Consider the following 24,021-nt stretch of genomic DNA (forward strand, 5'->3'; position numbering starts at 1 on the left):
AGAAAAATGACAGAGAGATTCTGGAGAAGAAGGAGAAACAGCGGCGCAAATAAGAGATAGTGGGTTAGGGCAACATAAAAGGTATATAAGTACCGGTAAGTGGGTCGGGTCTTGAGCCAGGGCTGTGGGCTGCCGGGTGGACTCGGGTTTGTGTATTTGATTTGGGCCTACCATATTAAGGTCATAGGCCATAAATAATAACAAGAGGTGTTCGTACAATTTCTAAAAAACATTAAAAACTATAAATTTATATTTCGGGCTCTAAAGGCAATTAGAACCTAAATTTTATAATCGTTTTTTAAATTAGTTTAAAATTTATTTTCAGCTTCGAATTAGTTCCCCCGATGAATTAATCTAAACATTATATGTCCAATCAAATAATTTGATTTTTCTTAATTACTCTTTTAATAATCACTGTATTAATAATAAATTTTTATTCCACATATTTTAATACCAAGCAATATAATCAAATTCAATTACTTCTGTTTTGCGCCACAATGTTCTTTGACTTGAATACTCTACAGTTCAAAATATAAGCACATTACATATACTAATTTATTTATTAATTTTAAAGTAAATTTAGACATAATTTAGTATAGTTTAAAGACAGATACACACCTTCATACTCGGAATGAAAGCAGATGTTGCAAAGGGTTGAAGAAGATACGTGCTGTGGCTGTCGTGTTTCTGAAGACAAAGTCGTGACTACAACTAATACTAGAATTGCTACTGCGTGTAATGACACTAGGCACTCGATTAAGCAGTGGTTTAGTCTGTTAGTAGAAAGGCACCTTTAAAAGCGATTTCTCATTAGTTTTCATTAGCCGTTGGATAAGTTTGTTTCTTCCTTCTTCTTAAGAGACTGTGTTGTATATATATTTTTATGCTGCCACTCCCTCAATTAGATGAATGAATAATCAGGTTCTTGGTTCATTTCTCGCTCTATTTTAGAATATTCTCATGGTACCGGAGCCATTTTCTATGGTTCTTTAGTTTTTTTGAAAAAAACCCATCACTGTACACACAATTTTTTATCAGACTCATCCATGGGGGATTTTGAAGAAGGATTAAATACATTTTTTGTCTTCTAACTATAGCCCAATCCCATTTTAGTCCTTTATCTATCTAAGGTTTGAATTTGGTCCTCTATATAATTAAATTGCTCAATTTTAGTCCTATTTTGGCCAGAAAAAAACCAAGTTCGCCGAAATTTGCCTATGTGGACCATTTAAATTGGGGCTGAAACCTCATGCGTTTACATTTTTATGACGTGGCATTTTTCGAATTTAAAAAAAAAAATTACATGGCTTCTTTATCCACGTCACTGTGTGACGTGGATAAAGAAGCCAAACACTCTCAGCAATCATACGCTTTATATAAGAGAAAGCAGCAGCCTCATTTTCCAAATGAAGAACCCTAATCTCGATTTCACTCTTCTCGCTACTTCTTTCTCTAAAATTCCTTCAATGTCCGTTGTTACAAGTTCGAACGAGTGTCATTGTGGAAGACCCACAGTGATGCGAACGGCGTGGACGAACGAGAACCCGGGGAGAAGGTTTCACTCATACAGGTAGTACAAGGTAAGAAAACCCACCTTGATTTGGAATTCCTCTAAAAAAATTCTTTTTTGGTGTGTTTAAAGGGTTATTTTTGTGATTTTTAGCAGAGAGGAGGGTGTAGGTTTTTTGCATGGGAGGATCCCCCAATGTGCCAAAGGACTAGGGCCATTATTCCAGGTTTGTTGAAGAGAATAAATGGCCTGGAAGCAGAGGTTGAAGTGCTGAGGAAGAGAAACAAGAAAAATAAAAAAATCTTTATTGGTTTAGCTTTGCTTTTGATGATTTTGTGTTGGTTGTTGAAATAGGTAGGTAAATTTTGTGTTGTTGTTGCTGTTGTAGTAGAAGAAAAATATTCCTTTGCAATTATTGAATGTACAAGTGTATTTGGTTTTGATTCGAAATGATATTTGGTAATGTACAATTGTAGATTTTGTGTTGTTGTTGCTCTTTTTGGATTTTTGGTTATATGGAACCTGAATGTAGAATCTGAAATAATTGAAAAGCTGGAATGAAACATCTAAAAAAATGGAAAACTGGACTTAAAAATTTATATCGAACGTACAAGTGTATTTGGTTTTGATTCGAAATGATATTTGGTAATGTACAATTGTAAATTTTATGTTGTTGTTGCTCTTTTTGGATTTTTGGTTATATGGAACCTAAATTGTAGAATCTGAAATAATTGAAAAACTGGAATGAAACATCTAAAATAATGAAAAACTGGAATTAAACATTTGCAACAATGGAATAGAACATCTGTAGTAAAAGAGCAAAATTTCATTGATAGAGAATGACACAAGGTTCACAATGATGGGAATTGAGCAACTTTTCATTGTTTCTGCAAACATATATGCGCATAAATAAGAGCTAAAACAAAATCAGCTGTGAACTTTTTGCAATCAGTTGTACTTACATCAAAAAAGACCAAAAACAACAATTTACAATTGTCAACCTAATGAACTGATCATCTAATGAACTAATCTGGCTTAAATCTAAAAACTTTTGTCCTCCATCTCTGATTATTGCAGCACGGTTTCCTTGTGGTGGTCTTGATGTGTTGGAAAAAACTGGTAATCCTTGGCTGCCAATCATAGGTGGAGGTACTCGAATTTGGACTCTAGGTTGTAAGGTTAAGTGCTGGTTTGATTGTTGCAGTTGTTGATACATTGATGGACCTTTCTTGTAAACTGGAGTTGCTGCAACTTGAGACTCTTGTTGTGTGATACATGGATCAACAGTTGGTTCATCCGTGGGATCTTCTTGAGGAGGCAAAGGTGGAAGAATGGTAGCACCTTGTGTTTCCTGTATCCAATTGCATGTTCAAAAAAACTTATAGTTCATATTGAGTTTGGCATCTTAAGTTCAAAAAAACTGTAGAAACTTAAACTTACAGTTGAGTTTGCCATCTGTCTGCCAACTTGAGTTTTTTGTGCTGCTTTCTTCTTTCTCATGGCATCCTGTTACATTAACTCAAAAGGTATTAAAATAGACATTCAATTCATGTTATAAGTACATTTTCATATATTGTTTCTTACTCTAACACTCGGGCCATCTGTATTAGCTGCTACTTCAAGAGCTTTCTTCTTTCTCTTGGAAGCCTATTAAAATGGAAAAGCAATTTCAAATTGCAGAAAAGCATTAAAATACAACAATCATGAGAAACACCTGCTAGTTCATAGGCGAAGTCTACTTATAATACAGTAACAATAGCAGAACAATTAACACAGTGACAACATTAAACAAATAAACATGTATGTAATGTAAGCAACTTGACTTATGTGTCCAAATGCTTTCTTACTCTAGTGTTAGTACTTGTATCTTCTGTATTAGTACTTGGGCTTTTTTTTTTTATTCTTGCTTCAGGCATCTGCAAAAGTGAAGGTTAAAATTGAATTTTAGAAGATAATTATTACATTTGCAAAACAGAAAACAAAAAAAAAAACTGCAAGTTTTTTTAACCTCTTGTGTTGGAAATGGTACTCTTTCTGGACACTTGGTTGTATTATGCCCAGGTTCCCCACATGTTCTGCAGTGAATTATGGTCTGATGCCTTCTGAGCTTTTGCACTTGTTTCTTCTTGATTTTCTTTTTGTTCTTCAATGTAGGCTCATCACTTTCTCTTCTTCTTGCCTTTGGAGGCCTCCCTGCACCCCTTCCAAAGTTGGGTGGTAGAGGAGGAATTATGCAAGACTCAGACCACAAGGCCACATGACTCATTGGTAGTATGACAGGGTTATACACTCTCCTATAAGTCTCAACTGTGCAACACTCTGCCACATAATCTGAAGGCTCCTTTTTTTATGATAAATGGCACAACAAGCTTGCTTACAGGGTATACCTCACAGTTGCCACTTCCTACAACTACAACTCCTCGACCCAAGATCCACACCATATTGACTACCATCAAAACAAGATACTTGGTAGTGGAGATCATCAGCTTTGATGGGCATACAATCAAACACCTTATTTGCATGTTTCTGTAAGATTTGTTCAATTTTAGGACACAATTTGTTCTTCCACTTTGTTGCACTCCTACCTCTTTTTTCTTGCAGCATTCTCATAAGATATTCTCTAATCCATTCAAGTATCATAAGTATTGGTTTGTCTCTAGCATCCAAAATGCAAGCATTGAAAGTCTCACACACATTATTCAACAACATATCACATGTAGATGACTCACTGAAGTGAGACCTAGTCCACTGAACAGCAGGTTTATCATTAAACTAGTCAAAAGCTTGATGTGACAAAGTTTTCATTTCTTGCATCCTCATTTTCCACTCACCAATTGTGCATGCCTTGGCATCATTCCATAGTGCATTTTTGAATGCTAAACCCCTAAATCTAGCTTGTTTAAAGTTATTATGCAAATGCCTGACACATAATCTGTGATCACAGCCCGGAAAAACTTCTTCAAATGCTTGCATTAAGCCTTTTTGTTTATCAAACATGAATGTATATTCATATTCCCTAGTTATATTAAGATCATTCTTCAAAACAATTAGAAACCACTCCCATGTCTCTCTGCATTCTTTCTTCACAACAGCATATGCAATAGGGTATAAACAATTATTTGGATCAACACCTATTGCAGTGAGAAGAATATCCCCATTAGGCCCTTTCAAGTGACATCCATCAACTCCAATTATAGGCTTACATCCAGCTTTAAACCCAGTCTTCAATGCCCCAAAACACACATAAAATCTACTAAATCTTTCCTCCCCATCTATCTTTTCAGTTCCCACAATCACAGTAGACGTAGGATTAGTCTTTCTTATCTCCTCTGAATAGTCCCAAAATTTTCTATACTGCCATTCAGGACTGCCTTCAAGTTCCTTTAATGCTGTTGTTTTGGCTCTATAAGCCTGATGCCTAGGCACATTCACCTCAACTCATGTATTATGTCCACCCTAAATCTCTTCACACATCTCTTCGGATCAGACTTAAACTTCTGCAAGTACTTATCTTTTATCCAATTTGTCTTCACATTTTTTACTTCAAACATTTGAGGACATGAATGATGGTTCCTCAAGAGGTTTATCTGAAAGTTTCTTCACCCTTTACCTTAATTGCATGCATTGTCCATTCACAGTCAGAATTTCCACAGTTTGCATATACCCTCACTTTGTCATTTTTGATGAATTTTTGTGTTCTCTTAGTCTTAATTGCATAAGACTGTAGTACCTTCTTAAATTCAACTTTATTGCAGAACATCATCCCCAATTCAAAAGTTGGGTCATAGGTTTCTTCAGGGTTAAAAACAGGGTAAGAAGGTCCAGTTCCCTCCCCATCTGAGTCCCTATGTTCATCTAGGTCCGCATCATTGTCAACAACATCTGTTTCTTCATTTTCAGATTCAGAAGATTCACTGCATTCCCCCCCAACTGGTGCCTGTGGCCTTTAAACTTCATCCTCTTCATTCACTTCTTCCATGTAAAAATCACTATCAACTAAGTCCCTATCCCCCTCACCCTCACCAACAGCAGCCCCCTCACCAACATTAGCCCCCTCACCACCCTCACCATCACCAACCTCAATCTCTTCACCAACCTCACCACCCTCAAGCCCCTCACCCCCTTCAGCACACTGAACCCCCTTACCCAAAAACTGATAACCCTCACCCAATTCAGCACCATCACCCTCACCATCACCAACTTCAGCACCCTCAGTACCCTCACCCACACTCATATCCACATCCACGTATATTGACATCTCTCTAGCTTTTTTAAACCTCTTATATTGCCTTTGGAAATTATTATTATCAATCAACAATTTAAACCTTTTGTTAACTTATATAGACCCTTCTACCCCTTATTATCCCAACACTATCACATATAATATTCAATGTCTCCATACAACACTCTTTAGGCAAAACATAGTCAAATTTACGTACACTACCCCATATGTACTTTCCTTCCGGAAAATGTGTGGCTACACCATCATAGTGCAAAGAAAGTGTAATAGAATCACTTTTAGGGTCTGTACAATATTTAAAAAAAAAAAAAACAATGTCATTCAACAGTAACAGTAACAGTACGTACAGAGCATTATTTTAAAAATATAAATCATAAAAATATGGGACCACAAGCAATAAAAAATATCTAGAAAGAGACAACACATGCCAACCATACACTAAACAAAAAACATTATGGGACCATACGCAATAAAGAACAAAAAGGCGGAGGGAAAGCAACAAATAACTCATAAAACAACAAAAAAAAACCAACTTTAAAACATAGAAAACTTACGGTACACAGGCGGAGGCAAGCCCAAGTGACGCTCAGGCCGTTTCATCAGCATCGTGGACCAGTGTTACGTCTAATTTTTGAAACTTGCGTGAAGGCGATTTGGGGGAGAAGGGTTTTGCTGAGTTCTTTGATTTGGGGAGACGGGTTTTAGGGATTGGGGATTTGGGGATTTCTCTCTCTTGCTGAGTGTTTGGTGTGTTTGTGTGTGTTTGCTGAGTGTTTGGCTTCTTTATCCACGTCACTGTGCCATGTAATTTTTTTTTAAATTCAAAAAATTCCACGTCATAAAAATGTAAACCAATGAGGTTTCAACCCCAATTTAAATGGTCCACATAGGCAATTTTCGGCGGACTTGGTTTTTTTTCGGCCAAAATAGGACTAAAATTGAGCAATTTAATTACATAAAGGACCAAATTCAAACCCTAGATAGATAAAGGACTAAAATGGGATTGGGCTTAGTTAGAGGACAAAAAATGTATTTAATCCTTTTGAAGAAAAACCAAATAAACAAAAATGAACGATGGAGTCAGAAACGATAAGGCTGCAGAACTCAGATAACCCAGGGATGTGCTTGGTTTCATCACTCTTGAATGGGAAGAATTACTTTTCTTGGAGTCGATCTATAAAAATTGCGCTAGGGGCGAAGATGAAACTAAGTTTCATCAATGGGAAGAGCCTGAAACTGCACGAGGACTCAGATCAATACGAGCAATGGGTAAGAAATGACTGCATGATATTGTAGAAAGCGTCTTATACGTTAATTTAGCTAGAGAATTGTGGCAAGAATTGGAAACACATTTTGGAGAAAGTAATGGGCCAATGATCTATCAACTGCAAAGGGAAATAATGTCTCTATCACAAAGTGATTTTTTAATTTCTACATATTATGGAAAACTTAAAAGATTATGGGATGAACTTCACGTCTCAAACTAATGTCAAAGTGTGAGTGTGGAGCATCCAAGATTATTGCCGAAATAAATCTCTCCTACCAACTCATGCAATTCTTGATGGGATTGCAGGATAGCTTTGATCATGTGAGAAACTAAATTCTATTGATGGAGCCACTGCCAAGTGTGAATAAAGCTTACTCCATGATCTTGAGAGTTGAAAACCAAAGAGAGATTAATTCTGAAATTACCAGCAATGTATAGAATATCGCAATGCAAACTAGAGAAAGTAGAAAGAATATAAGTTTTCCTTCAAAGTTTGTGCAGAAGATGAGAACTCAAGTGGATAAACTAAGTATGTTCTTTGAAGAGTGTGGAAAACTAAACATTTCAAGACCACTTGTTCTGAAATCCACGGTTATCTTGAATGGTATAAGACTCTAGTTGAAAAGAAAAAGAATCAGACAAGTGCAAGCCGTGATTTTAACACAGCAAAAATACACAATCAAGTTGCAACAGCCATTGAAACTCCAGTGGACAAAGGGATGATCTCTGACTTGATCAGGACAGAAATTCAAAAGCTGATGATAGAAAGCTCAGTTTAAAACACAGGCTAATTTTGATGATTTCTCAAGTAAATTACTGCACAATGAAACATGCAACACTTTACATAAAGGTTCTTGGATAATTGACAGCGTGGCATCTTCACATATATGCAAAAGCAAAATATTGTTTGCATCCCTCACTGAAAGTATTATTAAGTCGTACATTCACCTTGAAGATGGTTCAAAGCACCCTGTTGAGCAAATTGGTAACATTATATTAGCAAATCAAGTTAAACTCACACATGTTTTGCATGTTCTAAAACTTAAATTTAACGTGCTTTCTGTGAACAGGCTGTGTAGTTCTTCCTACATTTAGTTTCTATTCATCATGACAAATGACTTCAGTAGATGTACTTGGAGTTATCTAATAAAATATGAAACAGATACCCCCTGTAAATCTCGTTCCATTCTATGATCAAAACACAATTCAATAAGAAGATCAAAATTATCAGAGCCAATAATGGAAGCGACTTCTTAAGCAATCATTCTTTAGGAATGAATGTATCTTGCATCATAAAACTTGTGTGTATACACCACAACAGAATAACATAGTTGAAAGAAAACACAAGCATCTCTTGCAGATAGCAAGAGCTCTCGTGTTTAGTCTTCTTCGCTTAAGATTTTGTGGACTGAAGCTATGCTCGCAGCCACTTATATTGTTAATAGATTACCTACCCCAACACTCAACTGGAGCTGAAAAGTTATACAATAAGCCTGCTGATTATTATCATATAAAGGTTTTGGGTGTCTACGTTATGCCACCAATACACTGCCATCTAAAACAAAGTTTGATCCAAAGGCATCAAAATGTGTATTCTATGGGATACATGCATAGACAGAAGGGACATAAATTGTATGTTATTGAGAGAAAGAATACATTAGTTAGCAGAGATGTAGTGCCTCATGAAAATATATTTCCATATCAAGGTGAACAAACAAACCCTATTACAACATCACTCCCACTGCCTTTACATGAGTCAACCATTGATCTAAGTATGGAACTGAATACACGCAGAGATATAGAAGGAAAGCTTAGTGATCAGTTTCCTAACTTGGAATATGTAGCTCCAGAACCTAGGAGATCTACTAGAAATATATCCAAGCCAACCTGGCTAGATGACTTTATTTGTGATTACTCTGTTGATCAAACTACTCCAATGGTTTCTGCCATAGCTACAACACATGCTGCCTTTGTTGCTTCAGTTTCTACTTTACATTAACCTTACAGCTATTCCCAGGAAGCAACACAACGTAATTGGGCACAGGTAATACAAGCAGAGATTACAGCTTTAAAAAGCAACCAGACATGGATTGTTACACCACTTCCACCTGGTAAAAGAACCATTAGATGTAGATGGATTTGAAAATGGACAAAATGCATAAAACCCCCCTGTGTTTTAGAAAGTATGGAAAAAACACCCCCTGTTTTCAGAATAGGCTAAAACCCCCCTCCTGTTTTATTTTAGTTAGCAAAAAACCCCCATTCTGTTAGAAACTAACAGAAGGTGGAGGGGACGCGCGTCTGCTGCGTTTGGTAGTTATTTTCTGTGGTTTAGGTTCATATTTAATGACATTTTTGACTAAAATACCCCTCTATGAGTCTATATAGCATACAAAGAACTTTTTGGCTTATTTTGTGTTGCCATTTCTCACCTTAAAAAAAATAAGTATTAAATTTTGTCATATTAAATTTAAGTTTAAATTCAAAGAATTTTATATTTGTTAATTGTTAAATCCAAAATTATTTTAATTAATTAAATATATATTTAATTACAATAATTATCATTATAATTATTCTTAATTAGTTAAAATATTTAATTATTGTAATTATTTAAAATATTCTTAATTAAGTAAAATATATTTTAATTAATATAATTAAAATTAATTAAAAAAAGAAGAAGAAGAAGTCAGACGGTGAAGCATTTGCGGTGCTCAGCGATCGAAAAATTGAAATGCATGTATAGAGTTGACCAAAATCGGTGAGAGAGGGCTCATTCGATTCGCAAGGAGGAGACGTAGCGATTGGTGGTGGTCCGCGACCGTGGGTCGCTCTGGTGACGGCGAAAAGCTTCGGTGTTCGTGGTGGTAGCCCATCGTCTATGGTTGATGAAATCCAAAATTATTTGAGGGGAAATGTTCGCCTCATCAAGAGGATTCGAATAATATATGTGGCGCCCGGCGACTCGCCGTGACGGCGCCGGAATTTTAGAGAGAAGGTGGCGGCAAAATATTGGGCAAACCAACGAATTTCAAGGGTGCCGTGGCGATGCGTCTGGACACTATAGCTGGACCGGTCGTAAGATGGCGAGTCGAACGGTGGTAGTCGTGACGGGAGACGCGCCTGCGTTTGGCCGGCCGGTGGCAGCAGGGGAAGGGGTGGGGTTAGTTAGTTTATATATATAATAATTATAATAATAATAATAATATATTTTTTAATTTTAAATTATTTTTTTAAAATCTAACGGTTGAGATTAATTGATTAGATCTAACGATCAGTATTTGATCAAAGAAGATCCAACGATCATTAAAATAAGAAATAATATATATTAAGTAAGGGTATAACGGTTATTTTCTAAAAAAATAATACCGTTAGTTGGATTTAACGGAGAGGGGGGCGATTAAGCTGAGTTTTACAAAATACAGGGGGCTTTTAACCTATTCTCATAACAAGATGGTTGTTTTTACAGACTTTTTAAAACACAGGGGGTTTTATGCATTTTGTCCTTTTAAAAACTCAAATTGAACCCAGATGGAACTGTTAATCGACACAAGGCCAGATTGGTTGCAAAGGGGTACAACTAAGTGGCAAGAGTGGATTTCTTTTTGAGTTTCTCCCCAGTTGCCAACGTGGTGACAGTAAGAACATTACTAGTTGTTGCAGCTTCTAAAGGGTGGCATGTTGATCAACTTGACATTAATAATGCATTTGACCACGGCTACCTGGATGAAGAAATATACATAGATGCCCATGATGGTTATATAGTGCCCCCTGGACATGTTTGCAGGCTTAAGGAGTCACTTTATGGGATCAAACAAGCCTCGCGCCAATGGAACTATGGATTTACATCCAAGACGGAAGATTTTGGGTTTAGCCAATCCAAAAATGATTACTGTCTATTAGAAAAAATCTTCACATTCACGTTTTGTTGCATTGTTATTCTATGTTGATGACATTTTAACTGCAGGGCCTTCAACCTTCCACATTGCAGAAGTAAAGAAATACTTAGACGAGCTCTTCCCAGTTGAGAACCTTGCCAACCAAGTATTTCTCAGCATGGAAATAGCAAGATCTGCCCACGAGTTGGCTCTCACTCAATGCAAATATTTCAATTACATTATCACAGACTTAGGACTGCTTGACTCCAAGGTGAAAAACACACCACTTCCAGTAAGAATAAAGTTTTCAGCTGACTCGAGAAATGTCCTTCCTCATCCAGATAAATACAGAAGATTGGTTGGCAGAATCCTTTATTTGGGATTCACGTGACCAGACATCTCCCATGCCACTCAACAGTTTAGTCAGTTCCTCCAACATCCCTGTAAGCAGCATTGGGAAACAACTACTCACTTAGCATGATAAGTCAAGGGAACTACTAAGAAAGGCCCCTTATTTCCCTCTTACACACAGTCTCAACTTCGAGCATACTGTGATGCTGATTGAGCAGCTTGTCGAGATAGCAGGAGGTCACTCACTGGGTATTACTACTTCTTAGGACCTGCCATCATCTCTTGGAAAACAAAGAAACAAAGCACTATTTCTCGTTCAACAGCTCAAGCAGAGTACATAGCCATGGGCTCTACAACGTGTGAGTTGGTGTGGATTTTTGCTCTCCTTCAGGATCTCCACATCTCAACTCTTCACCCAATTCCCTCTCTCTGTGACAATAGAGGAGCTCTGCACATTATCAGTAACCCGGCGTACTATGAACGCTCTGCTGAAGTTTGAAGTGTTTGAGTAATACAGGAGTAGTGAAGAATGCCTAGATGTTGTCTGCAGAAAGAAACAGAGCAAAAAGGAGGAAGAAGAAGCTGTAGAGGAAAATGTCCTACACTTATAAAGTCGCGTTTTTATATTCACGTCTTTTTGTATCCATTCTTTTTTACTCCTTCTTCTCAGTTTGTTAGGAGTTGTTTATTTCTTCCCTCTGTATATAAGAGGGATTGCAGACCCGTTGTTCTGCAACTTTTGTTTTTCTTTCTTCCTAATTCAATAGAAAAATTGCTTTCTTGATTTTGAGTACTTGCCCGCATACATTCATAGCTTCATTTAAGTTTTGAATTCTAACATGGTATCAAGAGCAGGAAAAGATCCATAAGTGCTATTAGTTCAGAAAAGAACCATCTGACAAGAAGCCGATGGAAACAAGAAAGCAAGATGATGATGCTAAACAATTCTTAGAAAACATGAAATTACAGAACAGTGATCATGCCACCATAAGCTTGGTGACAAACCCTTTTAATGGAACCAATTATTTCACCTGGGTTGGATCAATTAGATTTGCCCTTGGTGCTAGAGGAAAGGAAGGAATAATTGATGGAACATGTCCCAAACCAGAGCAAGACAAGAATGAAATCAAACAATGGAGGAAAACAGATTTATGGTAATCACCTGGATTCTTAACTCCATTTCGAAGGACATTGCTGAGGCTTTCTTGTACACAACTTCTGCAAGAAATCTTTGGCTCGACTTAGAAGCAAGATTCGGTGAGAGTAATGGGCCACTCTTATATCATTTGCAAAAGAAAGTCAGCTCTGTGTCTCAAGGAAATAAAACCTTGTTGCGTACTACATCAAGCTCAAGAAACTGTGGGATGAGCAAGCAACTTTAGATCCATTACCAACATGTTCTTGTGGAGCTGGAACAAAACTCGCTGAAAAGGCTAACTTCACTCAACTTATACAATTTCTGATGGGATTAAACGACGCCTATGATCACATTCAAAATCAAATCTTAGTAATGGATCCACTGCCCTCAATAGGAAAAGCATACTCTATGATTCTACAAGTTGAAAAACAAAGGGAAGTGAATGCCATGAATCTTGAGCTTGACAAAGAAGAAGCCATGACACTGCAAACCATTGATACAAGAAAACAAAATAGCTTGAGGAATCCTATCAAGAAAAGGAGTGCAGCTGAAAAGAAGCAAATGTATTGCACATATTGCAAAAAGACAGGTCACATAAGGGAGCAGTGCTTTGAACTGAATGGCTATCCAGAATGGTATGAAGATTTAATGAAACAAAGAAAGGGTATAAACAAGCCTGTGATCAATACAACATTCAATGCACACATGGAGAATGGAAAAGGGAACACACAAGGCCCTTCTCAAAATGAAAACAACCTGTCAGAGTTGATCAAAGCTAAAGTGAGAAGAGCTTTACACAACTCAGAATTTTCCCAGAGTTTCTCCAATAGTATGTGTGCTGATAACTCTGTCAACTTCACAGGCACTCTTCTATATAAAGATAACTTTGAATCTAATGAAAACTGGATCATGGACAGTGGTGCTTCAGCTCATATGTCCATGAATCCTGACTTATTTCATAATTTGAGACAACTTGACACTATAAACTCTGTCAAATTATCTGATGGTAACATGTATAAAGTTGAAAAGATAGGAGATATACGCATATCGGACAAATTGACACTCAAAAATGTGTTGTACATCCCTCACTTCAAACATAACCTCTTGTCTGTTAATGCATTGTGTGAAGCAGGAAATATTAATGTTATCTTTACCAATTCTCAATGCTTTGTGCAGGACCTTTCTAGAACATGCTCAAAACTGCAAGCAACAAGATCCTCACAAGCATGTGGCCCAATTTTCTGAAGAATTGAATTGCCTGAAAAGGGATAATAAACATGTTGACCTATGACACAATAGACTAGGACATCCTAGTAAAGATGTTATTTCTCATTTACCCATTAAAGTAGATAGGACTGAATCCCTCATATGCTGTGAAATATGTCCACTGGCCAAGCAAAACAGGCTCCCTTTTCAGCTTAATGAAAGTCATTCTGACACTATTTTTGATCTTATTCATATTGATGTTTGGGGATCTTACAATCAGTATTCTGTCACTCATTGTACTTATATGCTCACTATAGTTGATGATTGTAGTAGGGCTACTTGGGTTTACATGATGGACCATAAGTCCCAAGTACAGCAAAAACTTGAATGCTTTTTGAATATGGTTGAAACTCAATTCAATCTCAAGGTTAAAAGAATAAGAAGTGATAACGGCACTGAATTCACCAATAAACAATGCCAAGACTTATTGCAAAATAGAGGAATCCTTCATCAAAGGACCTGTGTGTACAGCCCTCAACAGAATGGCATAGTGGAAAGAAAGCACCAACACTTGTTACAAGTTGCTAGGTCCATCATGTTTTATGCAAAGCTGCCTCAAAAATTTTGGGTGGAATCCTTATTAACTGCTACTTACTTGATAAATAGGATGCCTACACCTACTTTAAAATGGAAAAGCCCTTATGAAATACTTCATAATAAGGCACTTGATTACACACACCTAATAATCTTTGGTTACCTTTGCTTTGTTACAAATGTTATGCCTTACAAAAGAAAATTTGAACCAAGAGCCATGAAATGTGTTTTCTTGGAATATGCTCAAGGTAAGAAAGGATACAAAGTTCTGGACCTAGACACTAACATGATACATATTGCTAGGGATGTGATATTTCATTAAAACAGTTTTCCTTTTAAAGACATGAAATCTGAGGACAACTCATGCCCCCTACCCATTATAGATTATGGAGAACATGATGAGGACACTCAGCAACTAGAACAAGAAGTCACCCCTCAAGAGGATGTTATAAGTCTTGGAAGATCTACTAGAACCACTCACAGACGTGTGTGGATGAATGATTTTTTGTGCCATTGCTATTCTGATTGTATATCTCATATTTGTACTAATCAAGTTCAAGGCTGTTTTGTAGACAAAGTGTGTCCACTGCAGAAACCAAAGTGTTTCTCAGAGGCTCAAAGTCATCTGGAGTGGAGAAGTGCAATGAAACAAGAAATTGATGCACTAGAGTAAAACAATACATGGGCACTCTGTGCTTTACCTTAAGGAAAGAAACCAATAGGGTGCAAGTGGGTTTTTAAAACAAAATTGAAACCAGATGGAAGTGTGGAGAGGTACAAAGCAAGGCTAGTGGCAAAGGGATTCAATCAGGTTGAAGGGGAAGATTACAGTGACTATTTTGCTCCTGTTGCAAAGACAGTCACTATAAGAACACTTCTTGGTGCTGCTGCTGCTAAAGGATGGCATTTGCATCATTTAAATGTGAGGAATGCCTTCTTTCATGGGAGTTTGGATGAAACCATTATATGACACCTCCAGAAGGCTATGGAGTAACAAAAGGAATTGTTAGCAGGCTCAAGAAATCCTTGTATGGCTTGAAACAAGCTTCAAGGCAGTGGAATAGTGAATTCACTGAAAGAATAAAGGGTTTAGGATTCAAACAATCAAAATATGATTATTGTTTGTTCACTAAAGGTACTACAGTAATTTTATATAGATGACATCCTCATTGCTGCAGCAACAAAGCGATTGATAGAAGAAGTAAAGAGATACCTGGATAATATCTTCACTGTCAAGGATCTTGGTGAGGCACAATACTTCCTTGGCCTTGAGCTTAGCAGATCACAGAAAGACCTAGTTGTGTCATAGAAGAAATATACTCAAGACATCATAAGGGGCATTGGCTTGCATGAAGGCAAGTCAGTGTTGACACCATTACCTCCAGGTTTGAAATTCTCCCCAGAACCTGAAAGACCTTTAAAGGAATATAGCAGATACAGGAGACTTATAGGAAGACTGCTGTATCTGGATTTACACGGCCAGACATTTGCTTTGCCAAACAACAGTTGAGCCAGTATGTGCAAGAACCTTCTGAGGAGCATTGGCAAGCAGCTATTCACCTGATCAGATATTTGAAAGGGAATCATTCATCAGGTTTGTTCTTCTCTTCCAGTAATAAACTTAAACTTACTGCATTCTCTGATGCAGATTGGGCAACGTGTAGGAGGACTAGAAGATCAACCACTGCTTACTGCATTTTCATGGGAACAGCTCCAATATCTTGGAAGTCTAAGAAGCAAACTATAGTTGCAAGGTCCTCAACTGAAGCAGAATACAGAAGCATGGCAGCAACTGTATGTGAGATTGTTTGGGTGAATAATTCGCTTAAGGATTTACAGATACAGGTCAAAACACCAATACCTTTCCATTGTGACAACAAGGCTGCACTTCATATAACTGAGAATCTAGTTTTTCATGAGCGTACGAAACATGTGGAACTCGATTGTCATGTTGTAAGGGACAAGTTCAAGGAAGGGCTAATTTTGCCTACCTACTTAGTTTCAAAAGATCAAGTAGCAGACATGTTTACAAAAGTCCTGACAGGGAATGCCTTCTCCCGTTTATATTCCAAGGTAGGATTGATCACCAAGGATGCAATTCCAGCTTGCAAAGGGGCTGCTGAAGTTTAAAGTGTTTGAGTAATACATGAGTAGTGAAGAATGGCTAGATGTTGTCTGCAGAAAGAAACAGCGCAAAAAGGAGGAAGAAGAAGCTGTAAAGGAAAACGTCCTACACTTATAAAGTCACGTTTTTATATTCACGTCTTTTTGTATCCATTGTTTTTTACTCCTTCTTCTCAATTTGTCAGGAGTTAGTTTATTTCTTCCCTCTTGTGCGTGATCACAACAAGTCTGGATTCTTTGCTCCTTCTTATGTTCCTTCAAAGGAACAATTAGCAGACTTTTTCACTAAACCGTTGGCTCGACCTCTCTTCCATACCTTGCTTGGCAAACTGGTCTTGATTAACTTTGTCCCAAGTTCAGCTTGAGAGGAGGTTGAAAACACAAACACACCTTCACACTTGGAATGAAAGCAGATACTGCAAAGCCTTAAAGAAGATAGGTGCTGAGGTTGTCGAGCTTCTGAAGACAAAGTCCTGGCTACAACTAATAATAGAATTGCTACTGCGTGTAATGACCTAGCGACTGTATTAAGTAGTGGTTTACTCTAGTAGAAAAACGCCTATTAAAATAGCGATTCCCGTTAGTTTTCATTAGCGGTTGGATAAGTTCGTTTCTTCCTTCTTCTTAACAGACTGTGCTGTATATATATTTTATGCTGCCACTCCTTCAATTAGATGAATGAATAATCAAGCTCTTGGTTCATTTGTTGCTCTATTTTAGAATATTCTCATAGTTTTCTTACATATCCTTCAAGTGAGTAAATTAAATGATTATAGGTCACCTACAATTCTAATTCTGTATATATACGAAATTATATAACTTTTTAAAGGATAAATTACATAAAACCCGTGTTTTAAAAATTTAGTTAAAAACTCTCATGTGTTAAAAAATAAGCAAAAAAATTCTGTATTTTAAAAAATATTGCACACTCTCTCCTTCCGTTAGATAAGATAAATCGTGTCAAATTTTATGCTTAATTACCCATTATATCCTTATTATGATAATGATTGATCTTCAGTTGCTAAAAGATTGAATGGTTCACATCTTAAATAATTTAAAATATATTTTTCATTTATATAATATTATATACAATAAAATTACACTATATAATTATAAACATGATTTCTATTTGTATAATATTATGTACACTATACATACAAATATAACATATACATATACATGTGTATAGATGCAGGTGGCGACGGTCGGCCATCCCGTCATTCTCCAGATTAGGCGACGACAATGGCGCTCAGAACAGTCTGGACAACGTCGCCATCACCCATGCACAAAGGGGGCAACGACAATGTCGCCCCAAAAAGGGGGGCGAAGTGACCTCTGTCGTTAAGGTTTTGGGCGCCATGGCCCATTGCCCAGTCTTCTGCTCCATTAGGCGACGAGGCAGCCGACTGAGAAGAAGACGTCAAGTATTTTTTAAGTTTTTCAAATTTAAGTAAAACTAATTTAATTTTTTCCAAAATTTAAAATTATCAATTTTTTTAGTTTAAATACATATATTGATAATCTTAATTTAAATATTTACTCTAAAAGTGATATAATTTTTAGGTGTTTTGATATTTCATTAATATATTTTATGAATAAATATAACTTATTTAAATATATTTAAATTAAATAGTAATTTAATTTATTTAATAATATTTAATAATTATAAGTGACTTTTATTTATAATCATATAAATTTTAAGGACTCATACATAACTTTCGATCAATGATTTTCTCATCTCATCGAAAAGAGCACCAGGTTGAGCTTCTCTCAACTTGAAAAGACTCTCGATTACAGACAACTCAGTAGCAGTTGTATCTGATCCACAGAACACAGTCCAATAGTTGACTGTCAAGCCAGCAGCTCTCACTTCACTACCACGATTGACAGTCCCAGCGACCAGAGGAACTTGAAGGAGGGTTAAAGTACATCTAGATCCTCTATAGAAGTGTGAGGGTGAACCTGCTCCACAGTCAATGATGAGTGATTTAAGATCTTAAGTACCATCCTTTTCGAATTGGATATCAAAACCAACTAATTTTCTATTAAGAAACAAGTACTTGATCGGAGAATAAGCCCTTACCAAGCCACCTCGATTGGACAAAGTACAAAAGCTCCCCACAAGTATATGTCTGTCGGAAAACTTCTACCCCGAGAATATCAGCAATCATCTCCTCCGTTTCCTGACAATATTGAAGATTGGTCACTTCACATTTATAATTAAACATATCCGAGGCTAAAATTACTGCAATAAATAAGTATTGATGTCAAATGAGACAAGATATGCAACACAATTTTTGATGAGCCAATACGCAAATGTACTTTCATGAAGACTAATTAGACAAGACCACTGTGGAACTCGAAAAGGCTGTATTCTCTTCAGCAGATGAAATTCTTTTGGAAATTTTAGAGAAATCTTGTGAAGCAGGTTTTAAGGTATATAAAAGTGAAAAGCAAGAAATTGAACAGCAACCCAATGAGCCTCGTCAAAGACAGACGTACGAAATCCTCCCTCGTCTTTCGACAACCAAACTAACATTATTATGTATATCTTCCACACAACAGTAGTTGCAATAGAAGTAGTTTTAACTTTAAAAAAACTAATTCACAACAGATTCACCAATCAATAATGCCACAAGAAATCAGGGTTGATTCAACTTGTTTGGAAGACAACCTCTGATACTGTGTAAGGTTTGACTTCATACATGTTTGGTATCATACTATCATTTCAGGGCAATGTTTCCAATTAACCAAAGTAGACAATCTAAACATATGAAATACTTACCCTGTTCAGATCGGGATGTGTAAGAGCAACATGATCATTGCAGGCAATACAGTTTCCTAGAACAGACAATCTTTCCTCAATACGCTGAACCACAACAGAATCTGGTAGACTATTCCTCAAGTGTTGTAGTTCTATAACACCACAAAAACACATTAGCATCAGGTATAGAAATCCAACAAAACTAAATTCATAAAAAACCATAATTCCAGGAACAACTATACTATAACAGGGTCTCACTCATTTAACGAACAAGAATGGAACATATTATCACTGTATTTATACTCCCTTGCAACATTAAGCATAATGAATTCATAAGAATATTGCAATATGTTACGAGTTCAGGGCAACGCAGCAGCAACAGCAGCAGCAAAATCCAGCTGAAGATTGAAGATGACGAGCTGGATGACAGCAAGGCACCAACGTCGCTTCCACCCTCTTGAACTATGTTGTTATATATATTTGCACACTTCTATTAGTTAGAAATGCGACTTTTCTGTTAGTTAGTTTTCTGATTCTGTTAGCAACAGTTTTGTTTGTTAGATCAGTTAGTGTTCATCTTCTCTGTATAAATACGCTCTGTACTGCTCTGTTTCTTTTCTGAGTTCAATATACAGATTTTTTTCTCCTTTCAATTTTACATTTGAAGATGTCTACAGAAATTGTTTGTGATTGTTATGAGTTTCTACATGGTATCACAACCTTCGTTTGAAGGTCTCTGCATACCGTGGCACACCGTACCTTTGCTAGATCGATAGCCAATCAAGAGTATTGGAGGATTTTGGCAGAAACAACAGAAATCCAACACCACCAGCAATGGAGATAGGAGAAGGAGGAAGACAACAGATACCTGAAGCGTTGCAGCTGCACGGATCAGATCACCCTGGAATGACTTTAGTAAGAGCACATTGCTCACTAAAAGTAATTATCTTACCTGGAGTTACGCGATAAAGAGAGCCCTGCGAGCAAAGATGAAGCTATGCTTCATCGACGGCACATCTGTGAAACCATGTGTCACTAAGCCGCTCTTTGAGCACTGGATACGCGTGGATAGTATGGTCACTACGTGGATCCTCAACTGTATTTCAAAAGAAATAGTTGGCAGCTTCATGTATGCAAAGTCGGCACGGACGCTTTGGCTAGATTTGGAAGAACGGTATGGAGAATGCAACGGCCCCTTGCTCTATCAACTTCAGCGAGAAATTGCCTCGTTGACACAAGGAAATAAGTTAGTGGTTGAATATTTTTCTCGATTGCGCTTGATCTGGGATGAACTTGATATGTTAATGCCTAATCCTCAATGCACATGTGGGTGCACTTGTGGCGCTTTTAGAGCAGCTGCAGACCAGGCTACGTTCACTCGATTAACACAGTTCCTCATGGGATTAAGTGAGAATTTTGATCATCTACGAGATTAGTTACTTGTCATGGACCCAATACCTACGGTGAACAAGGCGTACTCCATGCTTTTGAGAGTAGAATACCAGAGAGAAGTGAGTTTGGAGGGAGTAGATTCGTTGGACAGTGCTGTGATGCAAGTAAGAACGGGGAATAGACGAGAGTTTGCTACAAAATCTGGACAGCAAAGAGGTTTTACTGATAAGAGAGGCTTGCAATGTAGCAATTGTAATCGCACGGGACACACTAAAGACACATGTTTCAAACTTCGCGGAACTCCGGACTGGTACAGAGAACTAATTGAGAGGAGAAAGAAAGAGGTACCTGCAAAGGCATATAATGCGCGGCTGGACGAACCTCGTAAAGAAAACAATCAGGAAACATTGTTGCAGGAGCTGATACAATTGTGAAAGCAGAGAAACAAATCCCTGCGGATCCTTTGCAAGCAAATTTTGCACAACTAGACAACTTCACAGGTAAAAGTTGTGCATTTTCTGGTGTTAAAAATGTGCTCTTAGATTCTTGGATAATTGACACAGGCCCAACAAAACCATATGTGTGCAAACAGACAAGCTTTTCGATCCATTACACCCTTCCTTCAATCCACCCTCATATATCTTCCAGATGGAACAACACAATCTGTAACACACAAAGGAAATGTTGCTTTACAATCAACTCTCACTCTCAAAGATGTCCTATATGTGCCTCATTTTCAATACAATCTGTTATCAGTTTCGAAGCTTTGCTTGCATTCCTCTATTACAATGAAATTTTACCCTTCGTATTGTCTCTTACAGGACCTGGCGACTGACAAGATCATAGTTGTAGGAAAAGTTCACAGAGATCTTTACATACTAGACAAGTCCTCATTCCATCCAGCTGCTTTAACTTCTTTGAGTTCTCTTAAAGGCACTTTACCTATAGAATCTGTTGTCTGCAATAATGCCTTGTGGCATAGGAGTTTAGGACATCCCTCTTTGCATGTTTTGAAACACATTCCTGATATAAAACCTTTTGATATGTTTGAACCTTGTATGACTTGTCCCCTTGCGAAACAGTGCAGATTACCTTTTCAATCTTCTGATATTCATTCTACACATATTTTTGAACTAATACACATTGATATTTGGGGGCCATACAAAACCCCAACACTAAATGGCTGTAACTATTTCCTCATCGTTGTTGATGATTTCAGTCGAGGCACATAGACCTTTCTTCTTCGTTACAAAACTCAAGTCAGTCACACACTAGAAATGTTCTTGAAAATGGTCCAGACACAGTTTGAATGTAAGGTAAAAATGGTGAGATCCGATAATGGTACGGAGTTTACAAACGTCATGTGTCAAACCTTATTTCATTCACTAGGTATCATTCATCATAGGTCTTGTCCCCACACACCTCAGTCCAACAGGGTAGTCGAGCGGAAACATAGGCACATTCTAGTTGTTGCTCGAGCCTTAAGTTTCCAAGCACATCTTCCAACTAAGTTTTGGGGTGAGTCAGTCCATGCAGCGACTCATGTTATTAATAGACTGTCGTCTCGTCTCTTGAATTGGAAATCCCCTTACGAAATCCTCTTCCACAAAGTCCCCAACTACTCAAGCCTCAAAGTTTTTGGTTGTCTTTATTTCGCGTCAAACACTTCACCCTCTAAATGTAAATTCACCCCTCCTGCCCCCAAATGTGTATTCTTGGGTTACAGCCAAAACCACAAAGGTTACAAGGTCTTCGATCTTGATACTGATACTCTATTTCACTCTAGAGACGTCATTTTTCATGAAAATATCTTTCCATTTGAACCTACTATCTCTGTAGCTTCACCACCATCCACTGATTACGTTCCCTCTTATTTTGATGATGATGATCACTCTCTTCCTCACCCTACCTCCATTACATCTACTCCACCATCGACTTCAAGTCCTCCTTCTGCTCAGTCGCCATCAGTGTCCCAAGATTCTTTACCAATGTCCTCTGTCCCTCTCGATGAGCTGCCTTTATCCACTTTCCCTGTTCCTGAACAAAGGCGTTCTCTTCGCACCATACATAAACCCACTTCGCCAAAAGATTATGTTTGTCACTGTAACATTGAATCCCCCACATGTCACCCTCTTCCTATGACCCTGCACATATATGTTTTGTTGCTCTTTTGTCTTCTATTCAGGAACCTAGGGCATATGCTGATGCCAGTAGAGATGAACATTGGGTCGCGGCTATGAATGAGGAGATTGCAGCCCTGGAGCGCAACAGCACTTGGACCCCTGTGCCTCGACCTCCGAGCAAGAAAGCAATTGGTTGTCGCTGGGTGTTTAAACTGAAGCGACACCCAGATGGTAGTGTGTTACGACATAAAGCCCGCCTCGTTGCTAAGGGCTATAACCAGATCGAAGGCGTGGACTACTTCGATAGTTTTTCCCCGGTGGCCAAGGTGGTGACAGTTCGCATTTTTCTAGCAGTAGCAGTGCACAAAGGCTGGCCCTTATGGAAATTAGGTGTAAACAATGCGTTCTTGCACGGACATCTTGATGAAAAGGTGTTCATGATGCCTCCTCAGGGATATAAGATGGTTGTTCCTAATCTCATTTGTCGACTGCATCGTTCTCTTTATGGCTTAAAGCAAGCATCGCGTCAATGGAACATTGAGCTTACCACGCGGCTACAAGCTTTCGGTTACTCGCAATGCCCTCATGATCATTGCCTCTTCCTTAAAATTACTGACTCGTGTTTTGTGGCTTTATTTGTTTATGTCGATGACATACTATTGACAGGTGATTCAACTACTGACATTGACGCTCTCAAGGCTCACCTCCATTCTCTCTTCACCATCAAAGACTTGGGTTTAGCCAAATATTTCTTGGGGCTGGAGTTTGCACGATCTTCCCATGGCTTGCTTGTTACCCAACAGAAATATCTTCGTGACATTCTTGCTGATACAAACATGCTAGGTTCAAAAGCAACTCCTACTCCTCTGCCTCCGGGACTCAAGTTATCTGCTGATGTAGGGTCTCTTCTCCCTGATCCGAGTTCTTACAGATAGCTAATTGGTCGCCTTTTGTACCTTGGCTTCACCAGGCCCGACGTCTCCTTCGCTGTGCAACAATTATCACAATTTCTGCAACACCCCAAGTCTTCTCATTGGGATGCTGCGGTTCATGTCCTCCATTATCTCAAAGGTTCATCTTCCCTTAGGATTTTCTTCTCTTCCCGTAGCACTCTCCACCCATTAGTCGACACTGACGCCTCTTGGGCGTCCTGCCCTGATTCACGCCGGTCCATTTTTGGGTATTGCATTTTCTTGGGCTCCTCTCTGGTCTCATGGAGGATGAAGAAACAAGCCACCGTCTCCCGTTCTTCTGCTGAAGCTGAACATCGTAGCATGGGTGCTGCCATGTGCGAACTTTTGTGGCTCTCTTACCTTCTGCGTGCCTTCAAGATTCAGTTTCGCACGCCCATCCCTTTTTAGTGTGATAATCAAGCCGCCATCCACATCATGGCGAATCTTGTCTTTCACGAACGGACTAAGCACCTCGATATAGATT

At 38.0% G+C, this 24,021-nt stretch overlaps 1 protein-coding gene and 1 pseudogene across 1 annotated transcript; one reads left to right on the forward strand and one right to left on the reverse strand.

The window, feature by feature from the left end:
- On the reverse strand, nt 18,011–19,331 carry LOC105167803 (annotated as a pseudogene).
- Nucleotides 20,059–20,505, forward strand: LOC110012417. Its single transcript, XM_020696012.1, has one exon. The coding sequence runs from the start codon at nt 20,059–20,061 to the stop codon at nt 20,503–20,505; it is 447 nt and encodes a 148-aa protein (XP_020551671.1).

The sequence above is a fragment of the Sesamum indicum genome, linkage group LG8 (genome assembly GCF_000512975.1).
Source record: "Sesamum indicum cultivar Zhongzhi No. 13 linkage group LG8, S_indicum_v1.0, whole genome shotgun sequence".
Lineage (NCBI taxonomy): Eukaryota > Viridiplantae > Streptophyta > Magnoliopsida > Lamiales > Pedaliaceae > Sesamum > Sesamum indicum.